At 46.6% G+C, this 27,143-nt stretch overlaps 2 protein-coding genes and 1 long non-coding RNA gene across 7 annotated transcripts in view; 2 read left to right on the top strand and 1 right to left on the bottom strand.

Moving 5' to 3' along the window:
* Clcn1 (chloride voltage-gated channel 1) overlaps positions 1–4,861 on the top strand; it is a 29,375-nt gene extending 24,514 nt beyond the window's left edge. For 2 of the 3 annotated variants that reach the window (XM_008762873.4, XM_039107135.2), the window contains 5 exons: positions 10–89; positions 299–337; positions 2,115–2,219; positions 2,295–2,381; positions 2,862–4,861. In XM_008762873.4, the coding sequence (XP_008761095.1) occupies positions 10–89; positions 299–337; positions 2,115–2,219; positions 2,295–2,381; positions 2,862–3,233 (683 nt within the window). In that variant the 3' untranslated portion in view covers positions 3,234–4,861. 3 annotated transcript variants of the gene reach the window in all.
* Positions 4,415–13,672, bottom strand: Fam131b (family with sequence similarity 131, member B). 3 transcript variants are annotated; one of them, NM_001025046.1, is made up of 7 exons: positions 13,467–13,606; positions 10,908–11,017; positions 10,602–10,637; positions 10,249–10,342; positions 9,787–9,984; positions 7,890–8,033; positions 4,415–7,713 (listed from the first exon to the last, which is right to left on the bottom strand). In NM_001025046.1, the coding sequence occupies exons 1-7, from the start codon at positions 13,492–13,494 to the stop codon at positions 7,241–7,243; spliced, it is 1,083 nt and encodes a 360-aa protein (NP_001020217.2). In that variant the 5' UTR covers positions 13,495–13,606; the 3' UTR covers positions 4,415–7,240. The 3 variants fall into 3 exon arrangements, with proteins under 3 accessions (NP_001020217.2, XP_017448277.1, XP_063142576.1); XM_017592788.3 differs by lacking the exon at positions 10,602–10,637 and having other exon boundaries at positions 13,467–13,672; XM_063286506.1 differs by lacking the exons at positions 10,249–10,342; positions 13,467–13,606 and having other exon boundaries at positions 10,908–11,004.
* On the top strand, positions 12,503–20,226 carry LOC120102260 (uncharacterized). The gene is made up of 3 exons (XR_005503533.2): positions 12,503–12,661; positions 19,147–19,572; positions 19,969–20,226. It is a non-coding gene; the product is annotated as an uncharacterized LOC120102260 (long non-coding RNA).
* Positions 20,227–27,143: the final 6,917 nt, after the last annotated feature.

Genomic DNA, 27,143 nt, shown 5'->3' on the forward strand with positions numbered 1-27,143 from the left:
TCCTTTCAGATCAAAGGTCCTCCATCTTCCAGCGCCTGCTGCACTGCTTACTGGGCAAAGCTCACTCCACAAAGAAGAAAATAACCCAGGTAAGGGTGTGTTAGAGAAAGAAGGATGGTCAGTTTGTCTTTTAGGAATGGAAAACCAAAGTCCTTAGTTAGAAGGGCAGAGGTCCCACCAAGGTGATGGTTTGAAAAGGGGGCTTTTTGGAACCTGCCCTAGAGGACATAGTTTCTGAGAATCATGACTAACCTGAGAAGAGAAGGGAAGAACTTGGCCTTGTATCTTTGTTCCTTAGGATTCAACAGATTTAGTGGATAACATGTCACCTGAAGAGGTAAGAAAATCTATAGCCTGAGACGGATTGTTTCACCCAGTGAAGGTATTGCTTTTTTTTTTTTTATAAAGAAGACATTATTGAGGAATAAGTTTCAATAAAATTAAGCATTTAGTATATTTTAAGAGATTGATCACCTTGACAGCATCAGGATGTTGATTTTGGCAAAAATCATATTAAGCATTACAGAAATTATGGAAAGAATTTCATGTGAAAAAAGTCACCTGGTATCCCAGCTATGATTTAAATCTAACATAGAGAGAGCTCGGCTTCTAACTGGTGCTGAACTTTTTATAAGACCCAGCAGCAGGCTGGAGAGATGGCTCAGTGATTAAGAGCACTGACTGCTCTTCCAGAGGTCCTGAGTTCAATTCCCAGCAACCACATGGTGGCTCACAACCATCTGTAATAGGATCTGATGCCCTCTTCTAGTGTGTCTGAAGATAGCTACAGTGTACTCATATGCATAAATAAATCTTACAAACAAAAAAAACCTATTAAAACAAAATGATCCAGCAGCAACATCTTCCCCTTGAACAGAAGCTGCAGTTGTATCTGGGTGTGGTCAGCTCACAAACACTAGAGTCCAGTAATGGCTGTCTATGGAGCCCTTGGCAGACTTAACACAGTGCATCCATACTTCATTTGCAAAATGTAGTTAGAGAGAAAGTTTTTAAGAGGATTCCATGAGCTATGATGTGCACAGCAATTAGAATTATGCCCAGCACAGATGAAGTTCTTGGCAAACGTTCTCTGAAAATGGTGTCTCTGTTACTGGGGAAAGGCAAAAACAAACAAACAAACAAAGCTGAGAAGTTCTGGGATGATCTTGAAGCAAGAAAACAGATCCTATCTAAGTCCTCTAGCCCCATCTTCTTTGCAACATTTTGGATAAGTGTCCTCTTATGCTAAAAGCTAGTTAGGCCCCACATGACCTTTGCGTCAGGCCATAGGAGTTTAGAGTATATATGGCTATGTCCAGAAATTTCACATGAAGGGAGGCTCACTGTTGACACCATACTAAATGTGAGGACAACTTTTACTGACATTTTCTTATGGTTTGAGTGCAGATTTGGACAAACAGATGAAGTGACATCACCCAGAAAGTAGGACCAAAGAACATCTTAGATTCAATTATAATGCTAGAGAGGATGGCTTATCTGGATTTGTACCTTAGTGAGTTAGTTAATAGACCAATAGAACAAAACCATGCACAACATAGACAGTTCAAGTCAACTACGTATGAAGTGGTACAGAGTCTGTTCAGATTCAATAAATATCCACTCTGCTTTCCACATAAGGGGCAACTGCTAGCTTCCTTGGACTTCACCTGTTGATATCACTTAGCACTCAATGAGTGCACATCCAGTAGGCAGAGCAAAGGTAAGTGCCAACATTCCAGACTGAGTATAAAAAGTGCCATTTCTGAAAGGCAAAGACTCACAAAGTGTCAAGGTACGATATGGATTATTAGACAGAAAACATGTCTGATTGGGAATGTCAGTAAGGTACAGAACGAAGGTTGGAAAGAAATGAAAATGGAGGTAATAAAAGTTAGAAGGTTTAGAGACACAGGAGAAACTCTCAGAAGACTATGGGAAGGAGCCACTTTCTGGGTACCTGAAGGTGAAGGGTAAAGTTTGAGGCCAGATAACAGAGGAGAAGTAAGCTGTGAGTCTCTGAGAAGAAAAAGTATACCTATTGATCAATGGTTTCTGTGGTGGTTCCTATAGAACAAAGCCGAGTTGAAGGGGTCTCTGTGAAACTTTGTCAACAGATTGAGGCCTGGGAGCAGGAGCAGCTGAGCCAGCCTGTGTGTTTTGATTTCTGCTGCATTGACCAGTCTCCCTTCCAGCTGGTGGAGCAGACAACTCTGCACAAGGCAAGCCCTTGCTGATTGCTCAGGGCTAAGGGAGGGCAGAAGTGGGGACATGCTGACCTGTGCTTTCCCCATCAGACTCATACACTCTTCTCACTTCTTGGCCTCCATCTTGCCTATGTGACCAGCATGGGGAAGCTCAGAGGTGTCTTGGCACTAGAAGAGGTAAGGATGAACAAATTTCACTTGACCAGAGAGAGGGAAGAATGGATCCAGGACAAGGGGACATGAATGGGGAACATATAATACAGATGTCCTATCAGAAGACTGCAAGGCATGTTGTGGTCACATAGTTTTCCAGCCCAGAAGGAAGCCTGTGTATTCTTCTCCCAGCAGCTTAACTTGGGAATGGGCTTTAGGTGTGAGCTATGGGGAGGGGTGTGGAACTGTGAGGGAGATATTCTTTGAGCACTAAGGAGAAGAAGGTTCCTGGGGGGTGCTTTCTCAGGGGAACTGGAGAGGAGTTGAAATACAGGAGTAGTTTGTCTTTCCATCTTCCCCTGTCTGTTCCCTGTCTGTTTCTTGCTTTCTTACTATTTCTGTTTCTGTTTCCTCCTGGTTTGTCTATTCTTGTGGTGTCTCTCTCATTGCCCTCTGTCTTCCTTTTTTCCTACTGTCTACCTCTTTACCTCTCCTCTTCCTTAGCTACAGAAAGCTATCAAGGGCCACACCAAATCTGGAGTGCAGCTTCGCCCTCCACTTGCCAGCTTCCGGAATACAACTTCAATTCGGAAGACCCCTGGGGGGCCACCCCCTCCTGCAGAGAGCTGGAATGTGCCTGAGGGTGAAGATGGAGCTCCTGAAAGAGAAGTCATGGTTCCTACCATGCCAGAGACTCCTGTCCCACCACCATCTCCAGAGGTCCCTTCCTGCCTGGCCCCAGCCAGAGTGGAGGGTGAGCTGGAGGAACTGGAGATGGTGGGGAACCTAGGGCCTGAGGAGGACCTGGCTGACATCTTGCATGGCCCCAGTCTGCGGTCCACTGATGAGGAAGATGAGGACGAGCTGATCCTGTGAACAACACCCTCCAAGCTTTCTTCATAAAAACCACAGGGCCCATGTCAGAGAGTGGGCTTGTATATGAAATGGGTGCCCTGAAGTTGGGGAGACCTCCATTTCATCATTGTTCCTACCCCACTATGAAAGGTGATGGTGATGATCTTAAGGAGAACTTGATCTTGGGCAGGGAAGAATTTGGGTCCATCAGACCCCCCTCCCCATTTCCAGGGAGGGTTCAAGGCCCCATGCTCAAAGGACTTCTGTGTTCCTGCTGTGCAGGTTCAGTCCCTGTCACTCTAATGCCCCACAATTCCCAGTGTCGTTCTGTCACCATCCTGGCCCGGCATGCCTGTCTATATTTCAGTTTCCATATGGAGTAGGTGAGTGGAGGCCCAGATTGAAAGAATCCGCAAGTGTCACATTGGAAGGGAATGTGGGACCACAATATTGCCATGTGGATTGACTACCCTAAAATGTGCCCCCAAGCCTGCCAGCTGTACTTTCTACCTGTGTGCTCCCCCAAATTTGTCCTAGACCCCATCATTGCTGCCACTGTTTCTAGGCCAAGCCCTTTATCAGGGCTGAAAAAGCCAACCTTTGTTTCCACAGAACCATGTGCAGTTCCCTGGAAAGGAGGTTGATGATGTGTGTAGAGACAGGCGTCATGGCTCAGTACAGGTGTCAGACCCCTACAGCCGAGAGCTCTGTTTCTTGTCCCAGCCTCTTTGCCTAGCTCCTTGTTACACTTAACTAACTTAGCCCGCCAGGAGTCAGCTCTGCCTTGGGGCCACTCTTACTAGAGCTCCTCCCAAAACAGACAAGGCTCTGTCTCGTGCAGCTTTGGGGAATGCAGACTCCAGCCCTTTATAAACTCTGTGGGATCCTCTGGCATAAACTGGGGCACCCTGAGCGTGGCAAGCTTTAGTTTACTCATCCTTAGAGGGCCCCCATCTTTTTCCTTTCAAACCAGCAAGGAGCTTGATAGTCGTGCTGTACAGCATTGGCCTGCTTAGCCTAGAAATATATGCCGGGTGTTGTAACATTCAGACACCTTGGCTCATTCATGGGTTCTTTCTGTCCCTCACTGTATGCCTTTAGCTCTGTAGTTGAACCCTCATATATTCTCCCAGTTCTGTCCCTTTCCCCAACTCCAGGTTTCTTCTGCCCCCCCCCCAAATAAGACACTCATAGTCAGAGGATGCCACCACATTCTGTTTAGTGTTGTTCAACACAGTCTCTGCCCTTCTCCAACATGGGTTCCTTCCACCACCCCAGGCTAAGACATTGAGGCCTAGGTAGGAGGACTAGCAGGGGGCATCCAAGCCCATGCCCATGTGTATATAATCTATAATACTTATATATATTTATATAGAATTCTCTCTGTCATATATGTCATAGAATCCTTCCTGGGCCTGGGGTGAGAGTTTCACATTAAGAAAACATGCTAAGACTGACCATAAAAATGGGTATTTCTCAGACCTGGAAAACAGAGTGTGGGATCTATATGAACAAGGCTAAGAACTCGTCCTTCAAGATTCCCTTCTTAACACAAGGGAAAGAAAGAAGGTGTGTGGGCTGGGGGAGGCAATGGGAGGGAAGGAATGGAAGGTTTGGATTTTCATTTAATAAAGTCAATTGAAAATGAAGGTGTACCCCCCCTTAAAAAAAATCATTCAGCAAGAGCAGTTTCATTCACAAGAATATAAAAAACAGCCCTGCTCCCCGGCTGCTGTAAAACGTGCTGCACAGCCTTTAACCCCAAAGGAAAAGCAACCCTTCCCACCCACCCCTAACACCCTTTTCCTGCACATGCCCCACCCCTCCCCTAAAGTAGGCTAGAAGCAAACCCCCATGCACCCTGCCCCAGCACCAAAGAGGTGGTCCCTCCCTCTAAAAGAGTTCAAAATGGTCCTGGGCCAGCTCCTTGAGTCTTCTCTTTTCAGAGTGGGGTGAGCCTCTGTGGCAGTATGCCGCAGCCTGGGGACACCAAGCCCCTGCTCAGGTACAAACCCTACTAGGTTTCTTCAAGTCTTTTGTAGTCTTTCATTGGGGACCATTTAGCTTCCTTGAGGAATGGAAGGGGGAAAGAAAGCTGCTTTAGTTTACTCTTCCTAACTCTCCAGGGCCCTGAGCAAAGGGAACCAAGATGAATACACCTGCTCACTGGACTTGCTGTCCACGGTCACCTGGGGAAGAATACGGGGACACTGAGATGAGACAAACGTGTTGATAGAGCAGGATAGACAAGGCAAAGAGACCCTGGGAATAGGTTAGCTTCAACATGCAGATTCCCAGGGGGCTAGGACAGGAGGCCAGGGGTTAGGGGCAGTTACCAGGGTTGGCAGGTTAGCCCTTCCTAGTCCTAGAAATGAGGTCCTTGTAAGCTAAACCACAACACACTAGCAAACACGAGGTATCTTCTCCTCCCATTCAGGCAGCATTAGATAAGCTAAGTGACTGTTCACCTACTGTGGCTCTCCTGGTTTGTTCCCATGTTTCCTACATTAAGAGACCTTAAGATCCCATGCTTCCCCCTCCCCTGAAGGATGTGGGACACCTACTCTGGTTACACTTCAGTGTAAGAATGTGGTACAGGACAGCATCACAGATGAACAGAATCACTCCAACAGTGAGCCTCATCATTTTGATGGGTAGGGGAGTAATTTAGAACCCCTGACATTATAGTAGGACACAAGGCCTTGGGACTGGAGCTATGGATAGACAGGAGGAAGGAGAAAAACACGCTGACAAGCTTGGGCATCTCCTATCAAAACTCTGCTTATGCCAAGGACCAGATTGGACCTGTGGCTGTTGCAGCACCCTCACAACAATACTGCACTGACTTGCTGTTGCTTCCTGCCCCCATGGCCCACTCCAAATCAAAGGGAAAAGGAGGTAGGGGCAGGCAAGAGTATGTCTCACCACAGCTACTCCTATAAGGAACACTGGATTGAGGACCCCTGGGAACAGCTGACAAAAAGCAGAAGCAGCCCGTGTCCACCCTGGCCCTCAGCCAGCCACCCAGCCCAGCCAAGGCAGTGACAGCACCAGGCTCCCCATTCCACTCTGCTCAACCCTGAGTCCCCAAGAAGTTATAAAAATGTAGAAAAGGCAAAGATAAAAGTGTAAACAGCTCCAGAGAATTTGGGAAGGTAGAGGGAGGCCCGGCCCTCATGGTTCCCCACTGATGGGGACACTGCATCCTAGGTCAACAATTTGAGACGCTTCCCCTCCTTGGGGCTGGGTGCCAGATGGAAGAAGGCAGAAAGAGAAGCCAGAACTGGACCAACCCCAGTGGGCTTAAGGTCCCCCTTCCAGCCATAAGACATTCAAGTGGCTGTGTTTATTCTTTGTCTCATTGGTGACCCTCTTGTCTCTGAGTAGGCCTTGATAAAGAATCATACTGTGACCCCTGTCAATCCCAGCTGCCATGTCCACCTCACCCTTGGCTCCTGATTGCAAAAGCCAAAGATTGCCTGAGCTGGGCCCACTGCCTATGCCAAACACAGAAGGGCCCTTCAGACCACTGCTTCAGGCAGGTACTCTGCTATACCTGCCAAGCCATGTCCAACAGCCCCTGAGGCCTGCTTCCCACAGTGGGGATGCACTGGTGCCATGGGCAGAGAAATCAGAATCAGGAAAGCAAGAGTGAAATGGAGAAAAGAGGCATTCAGACAGCACAGCCAAGGCTCCTGGAAGACGAAATCGGGGGTGTAAAAACTGAGATTCAGTGTTCGGCGCGACAGACCTGGGCATGGACCCAAGAGCCATAGCCATGGCTCATCTCCCACCACCATGCCACCTAATTGCCTGGGTCTCAGTTCTTGGAATGATGGTTTCTGAAGTGCAAGCCCAGATAAAACCCCCTGCTGATCCTTCACTTTCCAGGGTGGCTAGCGGCCTGGGGAGGGCTGAAAGCTCCCAGTTCCCTGCTGTCTTCTGCCTGGGTTTCATCTGTGCTGCTGGAGCTTGCGGGGGTATGGGTTGCAGCCATGCCCCTCAGGTCAGAGTGGGGTGGGAAGAAGCTAGTTGTTGGCATCCCCCTCCTCCTCATCAAAGGACTGCACACCTGAGGATGTGACATCAGACACCTTCCGGCTGAGAGCAGTGGACATCTCTGGGTCCTCTCGTGGGGAAAGTGACTCCAGATCCCGACATCCTGCATCTTCTTCCTCCTCAGGAGCCAGTGGTCTCTTCTCTTCCTCTACAGGTCCCCTAGCCAGTTCCACCCCACCAACTTCTGATGCCCAGTCAGTGTCTACCCCCAATAAAGGTGGAGGCTCCTGAGCAGAGTATCCTGAAGCAGGTTGGGAAGGCCCCATGTCATGCAGGCTGGGCTGTGAGTCATCAAATGCAGGGCCAAGATAGGATCCTGTAGCTGGAGATGCAATGAGGGACTGATCGCTTGCTTCCCAGGCGTCAGATGACCCCAGACAGTACATCCCCTGTGACACGTAGGAGTGAGGCCATCCATCCATGGGGGCTTGAGCTAGTGCATCTGTAAACAGAGTGGGCAGGGTTAGAGGAGACACGGAACATCACAGGCAGTAAGGAGAGCTCACAGAACTGTCCTATGGTTATGAGGCAAATGCAGGGGCACTGGAGGAGCTGAGACAAATGGAAAGGTCCTAGAAGAACCTGGATGGCTAGAGGGGGTCTGAAGCCCTTTCTCACCCTGACTTTCCATCAGCTCCTGGTAGTTGTCACTGTAATTGCAGTCCAGTGGCTCCTGGGTAGAATTGACACTCATGTCCTCGCCATCCATGGAAGACCAGGCCATAAGGGTAGCCTCAGAGATAGCAAACTGTTCCATGACACCTATGAGGAAAAATGAAATTGTCTTAAGGGTCCTCAGCCAGCATAGTGTCTCATGCCTTTAATCCTAGCACTCAGGAAGCAGAGGCAGGTGGATCTTTTGAGTTTGAAGCCAGTATGGTCTACAAAGCAAGTTCCAGGACAACCAAGGCTACACAGTGAGACCCTGTCTCAAAAAGCCAGCTCTAATCAAACTAAACCAAATCAAACGAAGAAAAGAGCCCTCAAATAACCCTTAGACCCATGTAAGGGGTATGGAGGAACCTATTGCTGTGTGGTTCAGTGGAAGTAAAATATAAACCATGTATGAGATCATTTTTAAAAAGTTACCAGAAATAAGTGAAATTAGTTTTAATAATAAATCTTATTTAAGTATAATATATGTGATTCTTTTTCAACATACAATCAATATAAACATTAATAAAGAGGTGCCTTACATTTTCCATATGAAGTAGCCAGCGGCTACTCTATTACTCTGATATAAGGCTGAACCATGGAGGATTTTTCCAAAGGTTCATATTTAGGATTCCTAGGGTCAAGGGAAAGGTGGGTTCTTCTGGTGAAACAACCTGGGGTATTAAAGTCAGAGTTCCAGAAGTTTGTCTTTGGAGGTTTTAGAATTTGAACCTGGACCAGGAAAGATGGCTTATGGGTAAAGAGAGTGTACTGCTCTAGCCAAGGGCCTGAGTTTGGTTCTGAGCACCCACACCAGGCAACTCACAGCTTCAGGGGATCCAACACCGTCCCAGGTCTCTTACATACATGTGAAACACATAAACATATGCAGGCAAACATGCATGAGCTTAAATAAAATAATAAGTATTGTTTTTAAAAAGAAAATAAACCTAGTTTCAGGTGGTCTAGGACATTCAAGATCAATGAAGACTCCCCAAGGGAGCATCAGGTAAATGTGGGTCCCCAGTCACATAAGGGGCTATATCAAGAGACTAGAAGGGCGGGCATAACAGTGAGGATGTGAACATTTCAGCATTGCAGATCCCTGTTCTAGTCAGAGCCACGAAAAAGCTGAAGCTCTCATTGCTATTACCTTGTCCTCCACATCAATCACCCAGCCCCACTCAGACTTCCTCCACCACCCACCACCCATACCAGCAACACTAAAATCCTTCCCCTCCCCTCAGACGTACCCCTCTTCTTGGGTATCTTCCTGATACCTGCCGACAGGATCAATTCACCTTTGTATACACACCACATAATTGTCATCAGACCTATACTACTTCTCTGGAACTAAACTACTGTCTCCAGGGCTATTCCCTTAATCATCTACTAGCTGTCACAGTAATGAGTACAGTAAGTCAATTCATGAAATCAAATGTTGACGAGCATGGCCTCAAGAAATTCCCCAGGCCTCTTTCATTTTTAGAAACAAATACAAGCAGAGTTATTTGAAGCCCAAGGCCACTGCATTTTTCTTCTATACTAAGAGAGGCCGGGGGGAAGACAGTACCATACCAGAGAAAAGAAAACATCTGGGACACATGGCCTTACAAATTTCATCAGAGTCCCATTTTCTAAGGCTATAACAAAAATGTACTGGAGGGCACTTGTCAGAATTAGCCAGTCCAAAACAAACAAACAACAAACCTTAAAAATCAAGGCTGATAGAAAATGTGATCCTGTGGTCAACATGCAGGAAGACAATTTTGCCATCAGGAAGCAGATTAGAAGGGTCAGTCTCTGACCATCCAAACAACAAACTATCATTTGAAGGCTTGGGATTTGGGAGTAGAAGTACCTGCTAAGAAACGTGCCTCCTTCTCACCATCGCTGAGGTCAGAGTAAGCATCTGTATCCCTGCGCACAGCCTCATGGCTGTGTTGTGGCTGAATTGCTGGGGCCTTCCCCCAGCCCTGCCACTCAATCATGTGGGCCACCCGACCTTGGCCCATGGCTGTAGGCTTTGTCACATGGTCCTTCATGCTCCTTGAGATCCCTATGGAGTCAGACAATACCCACACCCTTCAGAATATCACAAAATACTTAGCAGACTCTACAGTCATCCCTACCCAGGACACATGGGATTCCATGCACTGGGGAAAGTATCCCCTCGTATCTTGTGGGCGATACTCAGGATTGGAGAGACTTAACATAAAACCAGATGTTTCAGAGCTGTGGGCATGAACCCCAGCAGGCTTAAGGAAAAGGGTCACAAGGAAGAACCTGTCAGCAGTCCCATTTCCAGGTCTGGAAGTCTCACCTGAGAATGATGACTTGGCCAGGGCCCCAATGCCATAGGCATTAGAGTTTCGCTTAAGCTTCGGGAGGATGGAAGTGGTGTCCTCCATGGAGAGCTAGGACAGGGAAGGTAAGAGAGTGGGCAGAGGAATAAGAAGGCTTGGGGTGCCTTATATACAGAATGGAGTTTCTGGCTCCCTGGAAGGTGGATACCCAAGGCAGCAATTGACAAAGAAAACCAAGGAAGTATAATCCTGGTACACCCCTGAGATCTGGGGGTCAGCAGAACAGTCTGTCTACACGGGGTCCCAATGAACAAACAAAGAAAAGAAGGGTCAAGGTGGATTGAGAAGGGCTAGGGGTAGCTGCACTCACATTGATGCCGTCCCAGGAGAAATCTGTTCGTGTTTGCTGTAGGAGAGAGGAGAGGGGATGGTATCCGGGTACCTCTAGTAGTGCAAACAATTTTGCCTTCCTCTGAGGAACTTCCAGATATGCATAGAGAGGCAGACCTTCTAGAGGCCAAGAAAAACCTCAGTGTGGAGCATGTGGTGTGTGTTTTAGGGAAGCAGGGAGATTTATGAAGAGAATTCCCCCCTTGGGGCTCTATGGGATGATGAAATGGGTCAAGTAGCTAGGAGCTTGGGGGAGCTGGTGGGCTTCTGAAGCAACCAGCCTTACCTCTGTAGAAGGCCGATGCAGACTGCTGCCATGCAGTGAGCTGGTGCTGTCCATGTTGATCTGATCGACATCCTTGAGGCCTTTCCAGTCCACCGCAATCACCTCATTCCCTGAAGCAGTCAGATTAGTTTCTTACCTTCATTTCCCAGGCTCTCTGCTTGTTCCCTCTCCGTAAAAGGCAGAGGAGAGGCCACACCCTAGGATCCAGCCCTTCTCCTCTTCCTCCTCCTCCTCCTTTCTTTACCACCACCACCACCACCAGCACCACCCCAATGTCCCCCAATGTCATGCCTTCTGACTATCCATTTTCTTCTCTGTCTACCATCCCAAATTTCTGGAGAGAGAAAAAATACGTGAAATGAAACACTCATTTTCAGCTCAGTAGGGAATAGCATACTTAGGGGGAAAAATGCTCCCTGGCCTTTTCTGGTGTTGTTTACACAGAGAGGGAGGGGGTCAGAGACTGAGTTGTATTAGGAAAACCATTCTCCAGTATGTACTGAGCATTGTTCAGATTGTCTTTATTGGATCCAGACTGCTCACCAATTACTGCCCTAAAAACAAGGGCACAGTTTTCTCAGGGAACCTACTCTGCAGCTGGCTTTGATATTCGAGGGATGAGAGGAATGTGCTTTCCCCCTCTGGCTTTCCTAATAGTCAGGAACTTGGTTGATAGGAAAAGATATGGTGGGGATAGAGACAGCTGGGAAGTGAAAACTTGAGACTTTCCCCCGGAAGCCAGAGGGTTCCAAGATGAGGTGGACACTTTGAGCCCAATTCTCTTAGGGGACAGGAAATCGATTCAAGAGAAGAGTTAGAGATAGTAACAAGAAACATGAGGACTTTGTAATTTCAGAGCTAAAGGAAGAGAAATTTAAGGTGAGAAGACACAAAACAATGGTGGAGGTGGACAGGACACTTTGAGAACTGGTGCAAAACTAGGGGAACAGGAGGGAGATTCCCGACAGAAGTGAAGAATTACTTGACTATTTACAGAGATATTCAAGAATCGGGTGCAACCATCTGGCCTAAAGCCACTGCATACATGAACTTTGTCTTTGGCGTTTAGGATCATAGGTCCCTATTTTGAAAGAAGCGCACTGACTGGGTCTTGGGCAGGAAGAGGCATCCTGCATGCAGCAATAGAACTGGTAACTAACAAAGGGGATGGGGTCTCAGGGACGGACAGGTAGGAATCGGCTTGCCACACACCCAAAGTTGTTATGCTCTTTTGGGATCTTGTGAAACCGTGAGACAGGTAAGACCAGGACCTGTGGCTAGGTCAGAAAGGAAAGACATCTGGACCCAGCAGTAACGGGGCAGGCAGAGCAAGCTCTCTGGGAGAAGAGTGGGAGCTAGGGGAGGGAGGGGGTGGCCTTTGAGGAAGAGGGGGAGCTGAGTCAGAGCCTTAGGGGGCAGGGAGATGGAGGGGAGGAGAACAGGGAAAGAGGTGAAAGCAGAGGAGGGTCTCCATGGAAATAAACTGGGTCTCAGAAATCAGGCTTCCGGAGAGTGAGTTTGTTTGTAATAATAATACAAATTATTCTCTCAGCCTGAGGTCACTAGGGCGTGTAGGCGGGAGAAATTGGGAGTTAGGGAGGGGAAAATTGGGGGGTTGGGGAGAGGACTGTACTAATGTGTTCAGCCCTAAAGTGGAATGGATGCGTGGGGTGGGGGTAGGGGGGCGGTAGTAAGGCAAAAGCTGGAAGGAGAGGACCATTAAGGAAGCGCCTTTCTTCCCTCCCCTGCCAAAGGTAAATAAAAAGCCGGCCCTGCCCCGCCTGCCCCCGCTGACAGGTGCAGCCGGGTCCCAGGGTTCCTAGGGGGACCCCACCCTTCTTGGAAGCGGACTCCCGACCTCTCTCCGGGAGGTAAACCTCTACCTCTTCTCTGAGTGCACAGCTCTTCCAGAGCACCCCGGCCCAAGCCCATTCCCTCCAAGCGTGGAACCGGTTCCCTCCCGGTGGCACACGCTCTTCCCGCCCCCGCCCCAGAGGGAAAATGCACGTGAACAAAGCAAATCGGGGGAGGCAGGAGCGACGGGAAAAGGCTACCAAGAGGGAAATGGTTGGGGGCAAAACACACAAGCCATATGGGGAAGAGGGTGAAGATGGGAGGGGGCGTGCAGAAGAAAGTCAGGGATGAGGCTGGCGAGGATGTTCTGAGAAGAGGGGCTGCTCCAGAAAGAAGGGCTCGGGGAGGCTCTGGCTACAGCAGAGTAGACGCGCGAATGGCCGGAAGGTGGAGGGATGGGGCCATCGGGAGTAGGGAACAGCGACGGAGCAAGGAAGGATGCTGTGGAGATGCTACCAGGGAAGGACCGCGCCTGCGGGAGGGCGATGGAGAGAAGGCAATGAGCTGAGAGGGATGGAAGACCTGGAGGCGCGAGGGCACAGGAATAGAGGGACCTTAGCGGATGGAGTGAAAGTAAAGGCGCGAGGCAGGGCCGGGCGGGCACGGAGGGAGGTCCCCAGGGGCAAGGATGGGGATGGGGGAGGGGGCCGGAGGAGCGCCCCGGGGCGAGCTTGCCCCTGACCCGCGCCTGGCCGCGGTACCCACCCACAGTCCTCGAGCCGATGCAGCCCATGGCTCCGGGGGCCGCCGGGGGCCGGCCCTCACCGACTCCGGGCGCTCGCCGGGGGGAGCACCGGGAGCCGCGCCGCCGCCCCAGCCGCTCTGCAGCGCCGCGGCTGTCTCCGCTCGGTTCCGCTCCCCCCTCCCCTCTCCATCCCTCCCCACGGCAGCCTCCGTCGCCGCCGCTGCCGCCGCCGCCACCGCCTGGCTCCCCCGCCCCGCTCAGCTCTCGGCGGCCGGGGAGGGGGATGCTCGGGGATTGGCTGCGCGCGGAGCCTCCCCGCCCTGCCCCCGACCGGGCGCCGCGCTCCCCGCGCCCCTCGCCGAGCTGCAGCCAGGTCCCTCCGTCTGTCCTTCGCAGCCCCCGCCCCTGAGCTCTTTGCTCATCCCGGCTGAATGCTCTCGGGAGATGCTGATGAAGAGTGGATAATAACCCGCTGTGTCTCAGGAGCCCAGTCAGGAAGCCAGGGCCCACCCTTAGGATCTGCTTGTTGGACTTTGAGGGTCGAGGGGTGAGAAGGCCGAGAAAGAAAGTGGGGCGGAGATGAGAGAACACCCTACTGAATGGCCTTGGGTACCAAATTCCGCAAACATTTGTTTTCTTCCTGATGCTGCATCTGGGACGCACGGATCCAATCTGGGATTGGATGCCGTTCTGGTTGCCCTGCGTTTCACGTGCGTTGCTTTGCCCACCCAAACAGATCGTGAAGTCTTTGCCAGTGGATGCTGCGAGATGCTTCCCTGTCCTCTAGCTGTTCTGGGCTGGGTGTGGGGCTGGTGCAAGTAATATAGCTCTAGGCTTGGGCCCGGATGGGAGGAGAAATGGAATAATTCTATTGCAGCTATAGGAAAATGAAAATATCAGGATGCGAAGCCGGCCACAAGACATGGTTTTAAATCAGATTTAACTTTTCTGAGCTTTATGTGTATGTCCGGAAGCAGCAAAGGGAGAATACTGCCCCCTGCCGAGAAGGGTCAGCGCTACACCAAGGGCCATATGGGAAAAAAGAGGGAGACCTGAGTTGGGAGAGTCAGACCAGCACTATTAACAACTGGCAAGAAGAGTCTAGAAGGCACACTAGGAAGGACAAGCAGACCCTTTCGCCTTAGCTGAACCAGTAACCGCAACTCTGGGCAAGCAGGTCTGGGTGGTACCATTGACGAGAAGCAAGCACTAATTCTGGGTCAGTTTGCTTTCCACAGGTTTTGTATCTTTTCTGGGATGGGTGAGGAAGGAGAGCAGGAGCCCTTGTTGGTTTGAGGCAGAGTGAAAGGGCGTGCCTTACATGTGAAAGTGTGGCCTTTAGATTATGATTGAGGAATTACATCCGATGAAATCCCAAATGAAGATATGGGAGAAGATTTTTTTTTTGCTCATTTTCTGTTACCATAACAAAATGCCCGAGACTAGAAAGTTTATAAAGACTAGAAGTTTGTTTGGACGCTGGAAAGGGCAAGAGCCTGGTGTTAGTAACTGCTGCAAGTGTCCTAAGGGCTTTGATGCATTGTAACACTTGGAGGATATGATATTGGAGGATATGTGAGACAGGATGAATATTCTAGCTTCAGCCTCTTTCTTAAAGCTGCTAGTGCCAACCTCTGTGACCTTCACTAATCCTTATTATTGCTCTAAGACCTTGTCTCCAAATAACATTAACATATGAATTCAGGGATTAAGTCCAAGTCATGGATTTGAAGGGCCACTTGCAAATTCTATCAGGAATTGACACTAACTGCAGATCTGGGAGGTGGATTTAGATCTGGGGATTTGTTCTGGCCAGCTGCCTTCTGGCCCCTGCAGACAGTTCCTTCTCAGCATGTAGAGGCATTCTGTCCCATTCTCTGAATCTCTTGAGGCAAGACTAACGAGCTCCAGTTTTCATAACAAAAACAAGCTTCCTGGAAGACAATTTGACAGTACAGGCCTCCTATATGAAACATATTTAAAATTGCATCTGCTTTTACACTTATAAAGACCTTAACATAAATTGTTCAGGAGGCCTAGAAGAAAGATTGAGAGTTCAGTCATGGCTGGGTTACACAGAGAGTTCAAGGCCAACGTGGCTAACTTTGTGAGACTCAAACAGACTTACAGTTTGACTCTCAGCAAAATCCTAATATTAATTAACTTATATTTGAAGTTTTATAACACAAGGCTCTGGCGGTGTCCGCATATGGCACTTTCTAACCGGGTTCCTTTTGGAACAGATCCGAAGGTGAAACCCTGTCTTTACTTCTCTTGTTGTCACTACTGCATGCCTGTGGCCCCTTGAGGGTAACTCTTGGATGGAAAGATACAACCACATTCAGTAATAGTATCGTGTATTATGCAGATTCTTGTCCTAGCATCTATGGGTGGAATAAAAGAATCCATTAACTTTGTATGGGGAAAAAAACTACATGCATATTCCCTAGCATATAACTGAAATTTTTCCTTTACTTGAGCTACACATATAAGGAGAAAGCCACAATAGTGTTACATCACCGATGTGTCTCCATCACCGGTCAAAATCACAGATGCTTGCATTACAAAACGGTCATTGAATTTCTTTTCTATGATATTTGTTATATCGCCACTCTCCTTTGAAATCATTAAAAAGTATAATTAAAATTACACTTGCTTTTTACATTTGTTATTTAATGGTTTTCTTGAGAAGCAACAAGGTCAGGGATATAACTCAGTGGTAGAGCACTTGCCTGGCATGAATAAAGCCCTAAGCTTTCTTTTGGTTAATCCAATGATATAGTTATATATTTTATTTGAGAGGTTTTTGTACATATACTGCAGACTGTGATTACATTTAACTACCATTACACTTTATTACCACTTTCCCTATGAACCACTTTTTCACCTTAGATCCCCAATGGCTATACAGTTGAAGAAAATGATCCATTTCCCCCAATCTAGTAACAATTTCCAGCCAACAGCTCTTTAAGAAGGGCCTTGTGGTACCTTCCCTATCATTGATGGGATGATGAAAGGTCAGTCTTTTCTAGTTGTTCATAACTGCTGTGTGTTCATGATTCCGGCAGCCATGGAAGGCAGTATTTAATGGAGTGCCTCATCCTCTGGTTCTTGAATTCTTTGTGGCCACTCTTTCACAATATTTGATGCTAGATATGGCAACAAAGGCCTACACTGGAAGGTGAAGACAAGAAGATCAGATATTTAAGGTTAGTCTTGGCTATATGACAAGTTCAAGGTTATCTGGGCTATAAGAAACCCTATCTGGGCTAGAGAGATGGCTCTGTGCTTAAGAGTACTGGCTGCTCTTCCAAAGACCTGGGTTCAAGCCTCAACACCCACATCACGATTCACAACTGTCTATAATTCCAGTTCCAGGAGATCTGACAGACTACCATGGAGGTAGGACACCAATGAGCATAAAATAAATTCTTAAAAATTTTAAAAAAGAAACCCTATCTAAAAAGAAGGAAAGAAAGAAAGAAAGAAAGAAAGAAAGAAAGAAAGAAAGAAAGAAAAAGAGAGAGGAAGAAAGCAGCTATATTACTATATTGGGGATCCAGGCATTAAAATATTTGAAGCCTCCTGAACTCTAAATATAATCATAGTAGATGATTTTCTTGTTCTTTGGAGGTTTAATCTGATTAAAAGTCACAAATGGAATGACCACTGGGATCTTCTGGAGATTGGTGGTATATATTTCATTTCATTGAAAGTATGCTGAAAGGGTACTGAAAGTCAGAGGATAAATAGTTCCCCCATGCACACACTCTTCCTCCCCCACTACCCAACCTTGAGGTATTTCTCAACAAATAGTCTAGAGCCCTGTAGCTTAATGATCTGTGTCATTTGTTTCAATCGGGCATCAGGTTAAGGTAAAGGGCTAAGAAAATTCCAGAGAAAGAGACATTCGAAGTCTGAGAACAGGCAAGATTAGTTCCCTGAGCAGGTAAGGAGGTGGGCAGAGGTTTACACAGGGGAATCATCACTGTTCCTTCATCCCATGGGTGGGAGGATGGGGGTGGTGAGTGCGAACCGGTCAATGCTAGCAGGTCCCAGAGCTTTAGTGTTAGGAAGATGAGGGATTCCATCTGATGGCATCCTTTTCTGGAAAGTAGAAGACAAGCTGATATGCTGAGTCAGGGCATGGAAAAAGATAATACACAAATATCACTTTGCACCTGGGAAAGACTTTTCTGTCTATTCATATAGAAACCCTAATAGGAAGCCGCACAGTTGGGATATATATATTCCTCCTATTTGCATGAATCCATGTTCATGTGTGCAGAGGACAAGAGCCAATGTGGGATGTTTTCCACTATAGCTTTCTGACCCATCATTTCTTTAATGTTTATTTTGTTTTACATGTAGGAGTTTTTTTTTGATTATGTACACTTTGCTTGCCTGGTGCTTTCAAGGTCCAGAAGAGGGTGTCAGATCCTCTGGAACTGGAATTAGACACTCCTGAGCCACCATGTAGGTACTGGGAATTAAACCAAAGTCGTCTGGAAGAGCAGTAGTGCTCTTAACCACTGAGCCATCACTCCTACTTCCCAACCTTACCTTTCGAGGAGAGCTCTCCTAATGAAGTAGGTGCTCATTGATTTGGGTACACTAGCCGGAGCCTCCGAGAGAACTTACTGCCTCCACCCCCCTCGTCATCCCCCCAATGCTAGGGTTGCAAATGCACACCACCACACCCAGATTTTATGTAGGAGCTGGGGATCTGAACTGAGGTCTTCACATTCGCACAGCAAGTACTTTACTCCTTGAGCTATCTTTCCTAACCCTTCAACTGACTTTCTTGTCTTCAAGATTATACACCTAGGTTAAATCCATCCTAGTATTGTAGGAAAGAGCTTTGATTATGTGTTTTTTTCATTTCCTTTTAAATAATTACTGTTAATGAATAAACAGTATTATGCATAACATTATGGAGACTGAACAGGTTATATTTAGGAATATACATGTATATACTTATAAATATATGCATATTAAAGTAATTAATGAAACAGGTCGTGAATTTGAAAGAGCAAGGATGGATATATGGGAGGACTTTAAGGGAGGAAAGGGAAAGGAATCATAATCCTCAAAATAAAAGAAAGAGAATTTAATTTGAGTGGGCAAGGAGGTGGGGGAAGATCTGGGGGGAAATTAGGGGAAAGGAAAAAACATAGTAAAATATATTATATGAAGAGTTTTCTCAATTAAAATAAATAAAAGCAGTATTACTCAGTTAAGGGAATTTTGGTTGATAACCCTTCTCTCACTCCTGACAGTCTTTAATTAAGGTGAACTCATAAGCTAAGAAGGGATGCGTCAACTTACATTCCTAATTTCTGAAATAGAAAAACAATTAACTCTCCTGAAGAGGCTTGCAGCAAGAGGTCTCAGGTGCTGTCGTATGATACTTATAACTCATATTCCATTGAACGTCTATGAAAAAAGTGTGGATCTTGGGCCATCGACGAAGAGGTTCAGAAAATCCCCTTGCAGAGTCAGCTTCGGGGCAACTCCCAGCTAGCTGCCCGTAGGAGGCCTGCTTGCATAAGGCACCGGGAGTGGGCATGAAACATAGCAGAACCTTGTCTGAGTAGAAATCACAGATTCTGAGAACTAGCAATGACAGTATATTTATTTAATATATTTGAGGTTTTTCTTTTTGGGGAGGGAATGATACATTGTCGTCTCTCACTACAGCCCAGGATGGCCTGAAATGTATTATGTCGTCCAGGCTGGCTTTGGGGTTATGGTCCTCCTCCTCCTCCTTCGTGCTAGAATGTGGAGCTTTCTTCACCTCACTCAAGCTCTCAGCGAGATGCTCAGAACGATCAATAGATGACGTTCCCAGCCCGTGTGCTGGTGGAGGGTCCTACACTGCGCAGGACAAGTCTGCTGAGACTCCAAACGGTCAGCTTGACAGATGCCGAGAGCCACAGCAGGTGCTTTCTGCCTTCTGTTGGCAGGAGAGGCAGAAAGGCCTGTGCTGACCAATCTCCAATCTGCTAGTCAATGAGGAAGACATAACTCTTTAGGCCAACACAGCTTGCTAATTTCCTGTGATCGGACACCTTTGCAACTCTGAGCCAGGTTCATTTCCATACGTAATGGGACAGAAGTGTATAGGTATGTTTCAGGGTGGTACGTACTGTCTTTGACGCTATTCCCAGCCACTCATCTCCTATGTGCAAAACTCTCCCTCCTGGGTGCGACGGTTAATTTTTATTGTCAACTTGACTATATTTAGAATTAAATAAAAGACATCGTTCTAGAGATATCCCCAAGGGAGTTTCCAGAGATAGTTAATGCAAGAGGGGAGATGCACCCTGAATGAGAGTGGTACCATCCCATGGCCTGTGGTACTGGACTGGATGAACAAGACAGCAAGCTAAGCCAGCATCCATCACTCTCCAACCCCTGAGAAGTATAACCAGCTGCCCCATATTTCTGTAGTCATGCCTTCCCTGCCGTGGTGGACTGTGCACACTCAGATTACAAACCTTCCTTCTGCTTTTTCTTCAGGTATTTTGTCTCAGTTAAGAGAGCAACAGATATCGTGGGTAAGTCAGCATCACCAATCCACGTAGCATAGGTCTACCGGATGCCAGTGCACAGACAGCTGCCTCCAGGAGACACTCACAGGAGCTGTGCTTCAGGCTACCAGCGGGATAGATGCACCTGTTTGCTGTTAAACAGATCTGTGTGAAAGCTCAGCAGAGGATGACTTCAGATTTGAATGTTCCATCCACCCCAGCTTAGATATAATTTGTCCACTAAGAATCATGTGCTGGAAGTTTCTTTTCTACTGTAACAGTATGGAGAGATGGTGGATACTTTAAAGGGTGGAGCATAGTGGGAGAAAATTAGATCATTGAGGGAACTCTCCTCAGAAGATTGGAGCCCTTCTATCGAGAGAGTTAGGGTTCTCAGAACCGGACTCGGTGTTGGAAGAGTGGGTAGTTAGAAAGCCTAGGGCCCATCTCTGCATCTCCCCTCGCTCTTTGTAGCCCACATATGAATTTTTTGCTATGTGATTCCATGTACCAGTTGTACTGGGCTGAGAAGGCATCCTCATGTGATAGTCGCCCTGTGACAGAGCAGAATGGGAACTAAGATACTATCTAAAACCCTCAAGGAGTAAGGCCAGTGCTAGGGATCTGGGATGAGTGGAGCTCAATTTCTCTCTCCAATGATCTAGTGCTCTTTTGCTGCTTCCCACCAGATCCCAAAGGTCACACAGGACATTGAGATGCTATCATTAAGCCCAAGTCAAAAGCTGGAGCAGACCAGGCAGAATGCTAGGAAGCAGGCCTTAGAAGTTCAGAAACCAGAAGTCAGAGGTGAGGAATTTGTAAATCTCAGATAACAGGACCAGATGGGGTTTCTGAAGTCAAGGAACCAGTCAACTGTCATAAACCCGAGAGGAAGAGAAGGAACTGGTCTGTCGTGCAGAGATTGAAACAGCTATGTACTCTGGCCCCAGTGACCTTCCCGACAGGGCTACAAATAGATCCTAGAACTGGAAGGCAGACTTCTCACCACAGGAGATTCGGTTCTTAGACAGTTCGAGTCGGTGGCAACACATACTCTGTTAGGCTCCGCACCTCCTGTGGGGCACCTTGAGCCCTCATCCTTACGTGGGCCAGGGGGAGATACCCCTGCCTGGTGCTAACAAGCCTGCTGGATAGAATTCTATACTACCTGTCTGTCTTCTTTCTTACCAGGTAACCAATGCTAGCTTCCCTTTTCTGAGGTATAGGTCAGGTCAGGTCCTTCTTTAAATGCTTGTTTGGGTAAGGATCTGCTGCAAAATCCAGTTGCCCAAAACTTACTTGGCAAATGCACGTGGTTCTCCCAGAACACATCCTACTCTAAGCAAGCCTGCTGAGTCCAGGGAAGGGTTCATGGGCCTTTATTTTTGACAATTAAAAAACAGTGAAAGCCAAGAGTGGTGGTGTTGGTGCGTGCCTGCAATCCTAGTATTTAGGAGGCTGAATCACGAGGTTTGCTGTGAATTTGAGGCCAGCTTGGACTATGAAAGGACTATGAAACCCTCAGAAAGGTTTTGTTTTGAGAAAACCAGCCAAACAAGGGCTGGAAAGATGGTTTATAAGTTAATAGCTCTTGTCCTTCCAGAGGACCTGGGTTTGATTCCTAGCACCCACATGGTGGTTCACAACTATCTGTATCTCTACTTATAAGGTATCTTTGGCCCACCCCTCTGGCCTCTACAGGCAGTGCATAGAAAATGGCAAAATACCCATACATAAAAAACACAAACAAAAGGAAGAGTGAAGGCTGGGTGTAGTGGCACACACTTATAATTTGATCATCAAAAAATGCGACCTGGTCATCCTGGGCTGCATATCTCCTTTGAGGCTATCCTGGGCTAATAGCAAGGTTACCCTGCTTCAGACAAAGAAAAGTTCATGCAATAATGAGAAAGGGATCCACCCAGAGTACAGCGTGCATTTCTTTTCATTCTTAGGCTGCCATTCTTTTCCCTACCACATGTCTCCCAGGTAGTTCTGTTGGATTATTTGTACATGATTTTTTTTTATTTTTTATTTTTGAGACAGTGTTTTTCTGTATATCCCTGCCTGTCCTGGACCTCGATATGTAGACTAGTCTGGCCCTGAACTCCAAGATCCACCTGGCCCTGCCCCTGCCCCTGCCCCTGCCCCTGCCCCTGCCTCAAGTGTTGCAATTAAAGTCATGCACCACCACTCCTGGCTTATAACTTTTTAAAATTGTGACATTAAACAATATTGAAATAAATCTAGACGTTATCTTCTTTTGCTCATGAGTTTAAAATAATGTTATGAAAGAGCAGATCCCATTGTGTATGTTTTACTACAATAAAATTTAAATATCACACACACACACCCACACCCACACCCACACACACACACACACACACACACACACACACACACACACACACACACACATATTGAGCTACTTAAGATTTCCAGAGAACTACTAACTATTCTCCTGGTCTGTATGTTTAAGAAGGGGTGTGTAATGTTGTGGGAGGTGTCCCGGTCATTGTTAAAGTTTTGTCATAATAAGCTGATAGGAGAGTCTTTGCAGGCGTTCACTAGGTGAGTCAGTTTCGATTAGTCTGCCTGTTACTGTCTCCACCCAGGAGAGAAAATTCAAAGGAAGCTGCAAACATAATTTCAGATACTGTGTGCTTCTCTCTAACTTAATGAAAGTCCCACAAACAAATGTATTCATTGTAGAAAAAAATTAATTACAGATTAGTAAAACAAAAATACATCATTAATCTCTGTATCTTGTGCTATTAACATTTTTATTGGATTTTTTTAAATTTACATTTCAAATGTTATCCTCTTTCCCAGTTTCTCATCCATAAACCCCCTATCCCATCCCCCCACTCCTTCTTCTTTGAGGGTGTTCCCCCACTCATCCACCCACCCCTTCCTGCCTCCCCACCTTGACATTCCCTTACACAGGGTGGGGGGCCCAGCCTTGGCAATACCAAGGGCTTCTCCTCCCACTGATGCCCAACAAGGCCATCCTCTGTTACATATGCAGCTGGAGCCATGGGTCTGTCCATGTGTGCTCTTTGGATGGTGGTTTAGTCCCTGGGAGCTCTGGTTGGTTGGTATTGTGGCTGCAAAAGCCACTAGCACGTACCTTGTCTTCTCCTTTTTCTCACCTCCATTCAGCAGTTCCCACGTAGTTTATGTGGATAGATTTTGTTCTTTTCAACCTGGCTTTGGTCATGCATGAGGAACATCCATAAGATTGCACACCGCCTAACATTTCACCCCTTTTTAATTTTTTTGCTAGATTGCCATTTTCTTTTTTGCTGCTTCTTAATTCCAAATTAAGAGTGTTTGTGCAGCACCTACTGTGTGATAGTACTGCTCCAGCTGCTAGATGCCTAGACAAGTGCTCTCTTGGTGTTTAAAGTCAAGGCAAAAGCTGCTGGGGAGAAGAACACAAGACAACAACAAAAACAAAACAACTAGACTAGATTGGTTGGAGCACACAGTGGGGAGCAGAGGCAGGCGGATTTCTCAGAACCTGGAGCCACCATGGTCCACATAGTGAGTTCCAGGCCAGGCAAGACTACACTACACATGTGTCAAAGACAAAACAAACCCCACTAAATTCAATAGTTGCATATATTAGCGTTAAAGCAAAAGGCTGAGTGATATATTAAAGATAATGAGTGCATTGAAGGGAAATAAAGGTAGGTACGAAAATAAATAGAGTCAGTAAGTATAGTTCTGAACAGGGTGGCCATGAAGTGGTCCACTCAGAAGACAGCATTTGAGAAAGGAAATAAAGGAATTGATACCATGAGCCATGTAGATACCTGTGGTTCAAACCTAAAACGATCACCTCCTGCAGTGGTTCTCAACCTGTGGGTTACCATCCCTTTGGTGGTCCAACGCTCCTCTCACAAAAGTCTAAGACCATCGCAAAACACAGATATTTATATTATGACTTCTATCAGTACTAGAATTACAATTATGAAGTAGCAATGAAAATGAGGAAACTGTATTAAAGGGTTGAGGTAGTAAGAAGGTTGAGAACCACTGCCCTATACGCTTAATTATCTGAACACATACTCCTTAGATGGTGATATATTTGGGAAGTGGGGAACCTTTAGAAGATGGGACTTTCCTAGAGAAAGTGGATCTCTTTAGGAAGGGCCTATATCCAAGCCTTCATCAACTTCAAGTTCCCTCTGCTTCCTGGCGCAACAAACAGCTGTTGAACACTCAGTTACTACGGACAGGTCACTCTACCATTCCTTCCCAACCATGATGATCTTAAAGCCCCTGACCATGGTGCCAAAATAAATTCTTTCTCTATTAAGTTGCTTCTGTTAGGCATTTGTTCATAGTAAAGCAAAAGTAAATAAGGCAGAAATTTCGCACCAAGAATGGGTCCATTGCTGTGATGATCCTAGCCACATGGTTCAAACTAATTTGGAACTGGTTTGCAGGGGTTCCAGAAGCCTTACGAAACTGTAAGCAAAAATTAGTAGGCCATTCTGGTGGGAGTTCAGAAGACCAGAATGCTGAAAGAAATGTGGCTAGTTTCTGAGGTTTCAGGGAGGAACAAGTATTATGTCAGAAAATGGGCTGGAGGTCACTCTTGTTTTATATTCTGGAAATGAATCTGTCTATGCTGTGCCTTTGACCTCCAGATTTCAGTGATGTTTGATTAAAAGTAGTTAAGTAATTAATTCAGTACAAAAATATTGGAAGACAGTATACCATCCAGTCTGTGATATGGTTATTACTCACTGCTTTTTCTTTTCTTATGTTATTTATTTATTTTTACACTCCAGATTTTATTCCCCTCCTGGTCCACCCTCCGACTCTTCCCAATCCCATACCTCCTCACTCCCAACCCCTGTGTTAACGACGATGTCCTCACTCCACCAACTCCACCAGACCTCAAAACTTCCTGGGGCCTCCAGTCTCTTGAGGGTTAGGTGCATCTTCTCTGACTGAACCCAGACCCAGGAGTCCTCAGCTGCAGATGACTTGGAGGCCTCATCTCAGCTGGTGTATGCTGCCTGGTTGGTAGTCCAGTGTCAGAGATCTCGGGGGTCCAGGTTAATTGAGACTGCTGAACCTCCTACAGGATTGCTCTCCTCCTCAGCTTCCTCCAGCTTTTCTCTAATTCAACCACAGGGGTCAGCAGCTTCTCTCCATTGGTTGGGTGCACATATCTGTATCTGACTCTTTCAGCTGCTTGTCGGGTCCTTTGGAGGGCAGTCATGATAGGTCCCTTTTTTGTGAATGCCCTATAGCTTCACTAATGCTGTCAGGTCTTGGAGCCTCCCCTTGAGCTGGAACCTACCTGGGCCTATCGCTGGACCTTCTTTTTCCTCAGTCTCGTCTCCATTTCCATCCCTGTAGTTTTTTCAGACAGAAACAATTATGGGTCAGAGTTTTGACTGTGGGATAGCAACCTCATCCTTCACTTGATGCTCTGTCTTTCTGCTGGAGGTAAGCTCAACAAGTTCCCTCTCCCCACTGTATGGCATTTCATCTAGGGTCTGCCCCACACACACTTTGAGTCCTGAGAGTCTCTCACTTCCCAGGTGTCTGGTACAATCAGGAGGGTCCTCCTAACCTTTTTCCTCCTGAGGTTGCCTGTTTCCATTCTTTCTGCTGGCTCTCAGGGCTTCAATCCTTCCCCCCCAATACCAGATCATGTTCCCCTCTTCCCCCACCGCAATCCGCTTTTCCTCCCCTGTCCCTCCTTCCCTTCCCCTTTGTGGTTGCTTTCTTCTCCCTCCCAAGCAGTACTGAGATGTTCTCACTTGGGCTCTTCAGCTTGTTGACCATTTTGAGTTCTGTAGACTGTATCTTGGGTATTCTGTACTTTTTTTTGGTGGGGAGGGATATCCATTTATTAGTGTGCATATCCTTTTGGGTCTGAGTTACCTCACTCAGGATGAAATTTTCTAGTTCCATCCATTTGCCTGCAAAACTCAGGATGTCCTCATTCTTATTAGCTGAGTAGTACTCCATTGTGTAAATGAACCACATTTTCTGTGTCCAGTATTCTGTTGTGGGACATCTGGGTTGTTTCCCATTTCTGGCTATCACAAATAAGGTTGCTATGAACATAGTGGAACATGTGCCCCTGTGGCATGGTGGGGCATCTTTTTTTTTAATGGAATTATATTTTTATTAGATATATTTCTTTATTTACATTTCATGGGGCATCTTTTTGGTATATTCCCAAGAGTGGTATTTCTGGATCTTTAGGTAGGTCTATTTACAATTTTCTGAGGAGCTTCCAAATTGATTTCCAGAGTGGTTGTACCAGTTTGCAATCCCACCAGCAATGAAGGAGTGTTCCTCTTTCTCTATATCCTCACCAACATGTGTTGTCACCTGAGGTTTTGATCTTAGTCATTCTGACTGGTATAAGGTGAAATCTCAGGGTTTTGATTTGCATTTCTCTGATCACTAAGGACTTTGAACATTTCTTTAGGTGCTTCTCAGACATTCGAGATTCCTCTGTTTAATTCTATACCCCACTTTTAGATTGAGTTGTTTGGTATTTTGGTGGTTAGCTTCTTGAGTTCTTTATATATTTTTGATATTAGCCTTCTATTGGATGTGAGGTTAGTGAAGATGTTTTCTCCAATCTGTAGAATGACGACTTGTCTTATTGACTATGTCCTTTGCTTTACAGAAGCTTTCCAGTTTAATGAGGTCCCATTTATCAGTTCTTGATCTTAGAGCATGAGATACTAGAGCTGTTTAGGAACTTCCCCCAGTGCCAATGAATTCAAGGCTCTTTCCCACTTTCTCTTCTATTAGTTTGAGTGTATCTGGTTTTATGTTGAGGTCCTTGATCCACTTGGAGCTTTATACAAGGAGATAAAAATGGGCCAATTTGCACTCTTTTACATGCTGACCCCCAGTTGAACCAGCACCAATGGTTGAAAATGCTGTCTTTTCCCCATTGGATAGTTTTAGCTCTTTTGTGAAAGATCGAGTGTGCATAAGTGTGTGGTTTTATTTCTGTGTCTTCAACTCTATTCCACTGATCAACCTGTCTGTTGCTGTACCAATACCAGGCAGTTTTTATCACTACTGTTCTGTAGTACAGCTTGAGGTCAGGGATGGTGATTCCGCCAGCCTTTCTTTTGTTTTTAAAGATTCTTTTCGGTATTTTTTTTTTTT

This window comes from Rattus norvegicus, chromosome 4 (genome assembly GCF_036323735.1).
Source record: "Rattus norvegicus strain BN/NHsdMcwi chromosome 4, GRCr8, whole genome shotgun sequence".
NCBI classification, from domain to species: Eukaryota; Metazoa; Chordata; class Mammalia; order Rodentia; family Muridae; genus Rattus; species Rattus norvegicus.

Bases quoted from the DNA above. Each gene is read 5' to 3' on its own strand.
- Fam131b (NM_001025046.1), bottom strand. From the start codon at position 13,494: ATGGGCTGCATCGGCTCGAGGACTGTGG. The intron at 9,985-10,248 runs GTGAGACTTCCA...CTGACTCCATAG, and splicing joins GGCCAAGTCATCATTCTCAG to GGATCTCAAGGAGCATGAAG. The intron at 7,714-7,889 runs GTGAGAAAGGGC...CTCTGTTTACAG, and splicing joins GGAGCTGATGGAAAGTCAGG to ATGCACTAGCTCAAGCCCCC.